We start from the raw sequence: 8,298 nt of genomic DNA on the forward strand, positions 1-8,298 counted from the left end.
TATGTTGATATCATATAATACGAAGTTCAATAAATAGACGTTATACTACGTATCCTAATTCCTTGATACTATGATCAACTAATTTGATCATGTCTCCATACTAGAGTATTATATACAATATGTACAGCTTCGCATGTTATGTTTTCAATATAGCACGACTTGAAAGATATGTTAGGAATTGAAATAGTTCAAGTTAATATTACTAACCTCAAGAGGAAGGATGATGCCGTCCTTGTAGTCGTTTCTTCTTCTCTTTCTTCAGTTCTTCGGAGTAATGTTTGTACGTCTTGACATTCCTAAAGTTCCTAGTCTAACCTAAATGAAGTTGACTCTAGCATATAATCAAGTGAATCTTAAATGAGATTTTGACACTAAAATGTAACAACCAAACTTGACATGCCAATGTTTGTTGGGTTCAACCGAGATATGCTATGTGCACATGTTATATTAAACATGCTTATGGATGTTCTTTTTTTATTTATTCAAATCTGACTTGCCTATTAAAAAAATTATACCTGAAAATCATACGTGTGAGCAGAACCAATTCTCGAATCCGATATCAAATCGTTCATTTTTTTCTTTGTTGCGTTTTTCTGATGTTTGATTCGAGATTTGAGTCGTCTCATACATCTAACTAGTTCGGCATCATTTTGTACCCGACTAGTTTAGCACATATCTAGCTTGATTTAAATGTTTTATAACTCTAGTAGTTAATAAATTTTGAGTAGGATGTAACAAGTCAGATTAAGATGTAATAAGTCAGATCTAGATGACTTAGACGAGTTGGTTGGGTCGGAAGAAAACAAACACCCTCAAAGTGTCGTGGGAATCGGGAAAGGTATTGGGTAGCCTCTAAGCCCAAACCGAAATACTTTTGGTCCATCGGCTAGTAGGCCCATGGGGGTACTTTTTGAGCACACAGTAATTCCTCTATCCGCAGTTCCGCACACAGTTTAGAAACTTCCAAATGAGTGTTGGTTAACTAAGCCAACACCTTAGCCTACCTTCACTCACATTCTGCAGCCAAGAGATTGCCACGTTTCACTCAAGCCAAGAACCTCTTTCGTGTAGTGGAGAATATATAAACCAACTCCAAGAGTAGTGAATTCTGTTTCAAGAAAAGAGAACTTGTTCTAAAAGAAACAGAGGCGGGAGAGATTTCGTGAGGGTTTTTATTTCAATAAAGAAAAAACAGAAAGTTAAGAAAATTACAAACTGAATTTCGTTTAAATATCTGATTTTGATTTGTGGGTTCTGTCTAGAAATCTTAGTAGGGATTCCTCTGAGCTTAATAAATGGAGAAAACTGGTTCTGGTTCTTCTGGTCCTGCTCCTCCAATGTGTGCACAAGAGGCATTGGATTTGTTAAACTGTGTGACTGGAGCGGGTTTTGATCAGGAGAAATGTATCCGGTTCTTGAATGCGTTGAGGGATTGTGTTCTTGACAAGGTAATAAACAACAATCTTCTTGTTTTGTTAATTTCATTTTCAGTTAGGGTTTAATTCTGATTAAGAGATTGGGGATTAGAGATTAAAATAGGTTCATCTGATTCTACATATTATTATTGTAGTTCGGATAATTAATAATTTTGGTTGCTGTGTTTCTTGATTAGTAATTTTTAGTTAGATGGAAAAATTGTTCATGAGCACCTGGTGTTTGAAATTATGCTGGACACAAGGGGAAATGGGGGCAGTTGCCCCCACTTATCAACTGTCTCCAAAAAGCGATTTATCTATATTTTCACTCAAACCCCACTATGTTTGTGATTCTATTAATCATATTTTGCCAGTGCATTGCGGTTATTTTTGCCCCCTTCTACCTTTGATCCTAAGCTCAGCCACTAGACATGTCTCAGCATATGCAGAATACGTGTTTTTAAAACTTAATAGGTGAATGGTCATAGTTTGTTTTGTTAAATTTGGGAAATTCATCTAGTGAACAATGTTGTGCAGGTGGTGGCTTTTCAGTGGTAATTTTAAAGGATTCAATCCTTTTTTTTTTTTTTTTTTTTTTTAAGGATTCGATCTTTAAGTCAAAGTAAGAATATCGAAAGTACACAATTGTACCAACCATCACTGCCTTCATGTTGCCCTACTATGCTTGTGCTTATATTCATGTTTTTCCCCCACATTGCGGTTATTTTTGCCCCCTTCTACCTTTGGTACTAGCACCACCGTTGAACATGTCTCAGCATATGCAAGATTCGTGTATTAGAAACTTGTAGGGTGATGGTTTGCTTAATTTCTTGCTGTTCCATTTTGAGAGTGAGTTATAGTCCATAACAATGACAAGTCTGATAATATATGGCACTTATTTGTGTCTTCTATTGGATTTGGGGAATTCATGTAGTTGTTATATGTTCCACGTATCTGGTAATTCTGCTGTGATTCAGTAATCGAGTTAAGTAAGAAGACTGGAAAATAAACAATTGCACCGTGTCAAATGAAGCCATGATCCGATTTGCAGAGAAACCTTCTTCTTGACTTTTGTGAATGTTTTAGTATCAGTATTTGTACCAGTTGAAGTTGAACTACAACATAAGTAGCTAGTTACTTTAAGTTCCGATGGCATTGCCAATTTCCAATTGATTTTAGGAGAACATGTTTGCATCAAATCTTGTAATTTTTAGTGCGTAAAAGGGGCTCAGACCTCGAACACTTATGTCCATATCGTCCATGTTGTCTCTTTTTGTAAATTTGTCGTTCGGCTGACTGAAATTTGCCCTTTGTTATTATAATTCTCTGCTCTTGAAGCTCATAGTATCTCCATGTTCTTTCTTTATCATATCGGGAGGTTTAAATTGTTTATCTTGTTCCTTTTCAGAAAGTTAAGAAGTTCTCTCTAGCCGAAGACTACAATGCTGTTGCAGATTCGGACAAGAAGAATAAGCAATGACTGCGTTCTGCAGAAGAAATTTTTCAGCATCACTATAAGAGGATTGTCTAGTTAGTGAAGAAGGGGTTTTAACCCTGTCCAAGATATCGACAATCAATAACCAGTGTATCTTTTACTCTGGTTTTTTTACTTGCAGTAAAATTATACTGAACTTGGAACTTCTTAACATAAATTTTTATTTACCTGCTGCAACTCAGTAAATGGGGAATTTTTCTTATGCTTCTTTTGGATTTCACTCATCTGATAACTCTACTATGATGTAACTCCCTCTATTGAACTGCACAACACGCACGACACATGCCCACACCATTTGAGCGTTTTTTGCCTGCGCCAAATTCACTGCTGCACACACAAAAACACTTTGCACACCAATGGATTATGGAACCCTCTTTACCTAGAGAAATCGCCTCCTGTCAGACTTTTTACTTCTACTAAAAAAATTCATTAATGGTATTGGTAACTGTAATTTTTATTTTCACCCATTTAACTCCGTAACACACTCAAAAACGTGCAGACCCAAGAAAGAGCCCATTTTTTACCAAGGTCAAATTTACCACAGCACACGCAAAACACACTTACCCACCAATTGACCCTTCTTTACCCTACGGAAATCTTGTGGCATTCTTGCAACATCTCCTAATCAATGCTCCTATGACCACAATAAAGAGCCTATTAAAACATTGTTGCATAAATAAATTCACAACACTCCACCTCCCTTGATCCATAGCTCAATATATTGCCCAATACCACCTCATTGTGCATCCCTTTGCGCGTTTGACAACCAGAATCAAAATTGCAAAGCTGGAAGCCAAATAATCTTGGGATATTCTTCTACTTTTGAAAGTCATTCTCAAATCTAGTATCCAACCCAATTTCTGATTTCTCAACTTAGTCAAGTAAAAAAGTTATTTCTCAGGGTGTATCCGAACACCGATATTTAGAGGTAATTTTTGTATTACTAGTGGTTCTAAAATTTTATACTCTTGATCTTTTCAGAATTTGATTAGGCGGGCACGCAAAATCCTTACTTGGCAACCACATCTCCACATAGGTAGGCTAGTCAACCATCAATAACTTGAGTGACAAGGCCAACAAATTTTAGCCTCAAGACTTTAGTCAATTCCTGTGGACCTCAGGAAAAACACATAACCCCCTTACCTTACCGACCTCAGAAAAATCTAGAAAGTGACTCAGAGAGAGGGGATCGAGTTGATGATCCTCCAGAAACAGAGGAATACGTTAGCCGATCTCTTCTCTTTTCTCCACATTTCACAGTGACTCTTGTCCTTCTCATCATCAAAGGCACTGACACCTCCCGCTCTCTGTATAAACCTAGAAAATATCAAAAACCCATTTCTCTGATTTTATCTAAAACCTAATTGGAGGAGGATTTTAATTTCTGTTTCCTGAAAACCCTTTTTTGTTTTTTTGGTTGGTTATTGATTTGAATCAGAAAAGGTTATATTTATTGGGATTATATTTAAGATTTAAAGGAGATGGTTTGTTCAAGACCTAGTGTGCCTCCGTCGTGGATGAGTGCGGCTGCATCAAGAGTTGATTTTGAAGGGAATGTTTCTTCAATGTCTGATTCTATTTTCACACCACCGCCGCCTGATCCTGTTGGGGCTGCCAATAAAATTGTTGATGTTAATTTAGGGTTTGGAGAAAGAACTTTTTCTGCTGCTGGTGCTGCTGTTCTTTCTGTTATTCTTGTCAATCCTCTTGATGTTGCTAAGGTAATTTCAATACAAACCCTTTTTTCTTCTATTCTAATTGTGTAAATGAGTTTTGATTTTGAGTTGTTTGGTTTCCGAGGAGCTTAGGAAATTCCCTGTATTCAATTTGGGGTTGTTGTTAGGTTTATGTGATTCAATTGGGTTAAAAATGATGAATTTTGTTAAAATTTAATTTATTTTGCTTCTGTTGTGTGTATATTAAACATAAATAATTCTTTGTTCTGTGTTTTTTCGCTTATGAGCTTCAGTTAATGAGTATGTTTGGTGATTGCTTCTGTTTTAGTGTTGGGAAGTGTATACTGATTTCCAATATATTTGGTCTTGTTTGTGTATGTGCTTTGCAGACAAGATTGCAAGCACAGGCTGCGGGTGTTCCATACTCAAATGTAACCGAATATGTTTGTGCTCGGATGACAGCTTTTCGGACGAGCGGGGTATGTATTTAATATCTAGCATCTCCTTTCATTTTCATTCTTTGGGGTCTCACTGCACAAATGAAGCTTTAGCTTGATGTTTGGTAATACAAGAGTGTGAGCTAGAATGATGTGTAAAAATATTACTTGAACACATATGTTTGTACATTTGTGATTGGTAGTGTTACGAGTTATGGAAATCAATGAAGTTTAACTTTGGTTGTGGATTTCGTGTTTCAGATATTTTCAGATTTGAGATGTAGTCCTTCATGTGCTCGTGCAGCATTATTTGGTCCATCATTTATATGCCCTCCTGATTGCTTTACGTACAAAGGAACGCTAGATGTTTTCAATAAAATTATTCAACAGGTATGTATGTACTTATATTGATTTGGTTGCGAGCTTAGAGTAAGAGGAGAGAAACCAAAATCCAGTCCTTGTCTCAGGTCACAACTAATAGCAGCCATTTTTTCCACAAACTTACTTCTTATGTAAATTGTTTTGTAACGAATGAACTAGTTAGTACATGAACATTTCATTCCCAAAGCATTAGAAAGAGAATCTAGTTCTCACATGATTGTTTGATCCTCAGAAGTACCTGTTTACTCATATTGTTACTGGGTGGATTTTTGCAGGAAGGAGTTGCAAGGTTGTGGAGGGGTACAAATGCTGGCCTAGCACTAGCTGTACCAACTGTAAGTTGGTTTTCTTTCTCTGTGGCTATGTTCTGATGTTGTGTCTTGTAAATTTCATCTCGGATTATTAATTGCATTTTCAAACTGTGAACCAGGTTGCGATATACTTACCCATGTACGATGTCCTTCGCAACTGGATGGAAGATCTTACCATCAGGAATGCTCCGTACTTGACTACTTATGTACCCTTAGTTTCAGGCTCCTTGGCACGTTCATTAGCCTGCATTTCTTGCTATCCTATTGAACTCGCTAAGACCAGGATGCAGGTATTGAATTGTCGGGGATTTCTTTCTTTTGTTGGATGAACAGTAAAAAGTTTTCCCCCCTAAGGTTTTGGGCGCCTAATGACCTTTTAACGAATTTGCTGATTTAGGCATTTAAAGAGGTCCAAGGTGGTGCGAAGCCTCCTGGTGTGTTGAAAACTTTACATGGAGTTCTCCCATCTTCTGAGTACTCCAATAACATGCAAAACTGTAAGTTGAGATCTTTTTAACTATCGGTTGATGTTTATATTAAATTTAGACTTGGCAAGGTATTCTTATTTTGCTTCAATAATTTTCTTTCTTGTAACCAGTGCAAAGATACCGCACGTTGTGGACAGGAGTTGGAGCACAACTTGCTCGCGATGTTCCCTTCTCTGCAATTTGCTGGTCAACACTTGAGCCGGTCAGACTTCGTTCTCAATAGCAGTTGTAGTTAACTTATGCGTTGCTGATTGCTCTTTCAGTTCAGAAAATTACCTTTTGTTACTTTTTAACAACAGATGAGAAGAAGGCTTCTTGGTCTGGTGGGTGATGAAGGCAATGTAGCAGGAGTCCTTGGGGCCAATTTCGCAGCAGGATTTGCTGCAGGAGGCCTCGCAGCTGCTGCCACATGCCCTCTAGATGTTGTAAAAACACGAAGGCAAATAGAGGTTTGTGTTCGTATAAAAGACTTTATGCATCTCGTACATAGATATAACATACATGCTTGCGGTGGCAATAAATATAGGCATAAGGTTGATGCTGTTAACTGATTAATAGAAGTGGATGTTTTTTTATTTCCAGAAGGACCCAGCCAGGGCACTGAGAATGACGACAAGGCAAACACTGATGGAAGTTTGGAGGTTTGTAGCTTTCCACAATCGTTTCTATGTACTGAATTTTGTGCCTACAAACCAACTCATTCTGGAAATGTTTTTGAAGAAATCTTTTTTTGGTGCAGGGATAGAGGAATGAAAGGCCTCTTTACAGGTGTAGGGCCACGTGTTGCTCGTGCTGGTCCATCCGTAGGTATTGTAGTTTCCTTTTATGAAGTTGTGAAATACGTGGTACATGAAAGGCGTGTGAATGCATTATAAGAGGCTAGCAGAAGAAAATGTTCTATTAAAGAGTTTTTGAAAGCCGCCTCCGCTTCAAGTGATGTACCTGGCGAGGATCGTATGAGAGACCCAAAATTTTGCCTCCAAAGTTCAAACCCTTAGTGGAAATACCCGATTAACGAGTAAGAGAAATTACTCTTTTAACTTCTTATATGAAGACGCAGTATCAAAGAAAACTGTCATACATAAAATCTTGTTACCTGTATGTTTAGCTTAGCACTGAAATCATTTTTGACTGTAAATAAGAGATCGAATTAGTGCACTTCTTTAAGTAATTTAGTTAACTTAATAAAGAATTTTCTGTTAGTCTTACTTGACCCAGTTAATATTAATAATCTGATATCGTAAAGGTCAAAAATGCAAACTCTGTTGATCAGTATTTTTTTATTTTTATGCAGAAATATGTGTATCCTTTGATGATTACCAAAGGCTGATCTTTATTTGTATGATCGAAGTCAAAGGTCATCCTAACTCTCAGAAATGAAATGATGATAGCCAAACTCTTATGCATGAAGGTCGGCCAATACAACCAAACGCAGAGTGAGAGAGTACATATGCACTGACAGAAGTAAACTATGTTAGCAGTACCGCGTGCTCCCAAAAATCAACATCGACTGAACAAAATTCCTGGTTAGAATGCCTAAACGAGCATAACAAAATTGGAGTGTTAGTCCCACTTTGACAACTATACTTTTTAAAACACCACTGGCTGGAGGTGTTCCAATCTTCTAGCCGTAATAAGACATTGTAAGCCACTTCCACATAATTTGAAGACTTGTTATCAAAGATTTTTGCACATCTGGGTTTCCAGATGAGCCAAATTGTAAAACACGTAGTATCATACATCTTAAAATCTTTACCAACACTAATATTGACTGTGAAGAAAAAATCACAGAACCATTTATTCAAATCTTTGTTCTGTATATGGGGCATTGGGACAATCTTTGTTCTGTAAATGGGGCATTGGGACTGGAGCTTACAATACTCCATATCGTATTAGTGATAGTGCAATCAAAAAATGTAATGACTCGTCCTTCCACCGATATTGTCCCCACTTCGCCACTGCAGATATCCGACAGTGCGGGGTTTTTCAACGGGCGTCACTGCGGTCATCCAGCAGCAGCTTCCCGAGAGGTCACCCATCCTGTGACTACTCTCGGCCAAGCACGCTTAACTGAGAAGTTTTTCCCACAACTTAG

At 37.6% G+C, this 8,298-nt stretch overlaps 2 protein-coding genes across 3 annotated transcripts; both read left to right on the forward strand.

The window, feature by feature from the left end:
- The first annotated feature begins 1,123 nt into the window (after nt 1–1,123).
- On the forward strand, nt 1,124–3,118 carry LOC113340319. The gene is made up of 2 exons (XM_026585523.1): nt 1,124–1,448; nt 2,824–3,118. The coding sequence occupies exons 1-2, from the start codon at nt 1,296–1,298 to the stop codon at nt 2,893–2,895; spliced, it is 225 nt and encodes a 74-aa protein (XP_026441308.1). The 5' UTR covers nt 1,124–1,295; the 3' UTR covers nt 2,896–3,118.
- Nucleotides 3,119–4,081: 963 nt separating this feature from the next.
- LOC113340284 (mitochondrial carrier protein MTM1-like) lies at nt 4,082–7,990 on the forward strand. 2 transcript variants are annotated; one of them, XR_003355428.1, is made up of 11 exons: nt 4,082–4,631; nt 4,976–5,065; nt 5,285–5,413; nt 5,680–5,739; nt 5,835–6,005; nt 6,113–6,212; nt 6,314–6,405; nt 6,503–6,652; nt 6,786–6,844; nt 6,943–7,221; nt 7,498–7,990. XR_003355428.1 is itself a non-coding variant. In XM_026585491.1 (10 exons), the coding sequence occupies exons 1-10, from the start codon at nt 4,392–4,394 to the stop codon at nt 7,076–7,078; spliced, it is 1,227 nt and encodes a 408-aa protein (XP_026441276.1). In that variant the 5' UTR covers nt 4,082–4,391; the 3' UTR covers nt 7,079–7,414. The 2 variants fall into 2 exon arrangements, 1 of the variants encoding a protein (XP_026441276.1); XM_026585491.1 differs by lacking the exon at nt 7,498–7,990 and having other exon boundaries at nt 6,943–7,414.
- The last annotated feature ends 308 nt before the right edge of the window (nt 7,991–8,298 follow it).

The sequence above is a fragment of the Papaver somniferum genome, unplaced genomic scaffold (genome assembly GCF_003573695.1).
Source record: "Papaver somniferum cultivar HN1 unplaced genomic scaffold, ASM357369v1 unplaced-scaffold_21, whole genome shotgun sequence".
NCBI lineage: Eukaryota > Viridiplantae > Streptophyta > Magnoliopsida > Ranunculales > Papaveraceae > Papaver > Papaver somniferum.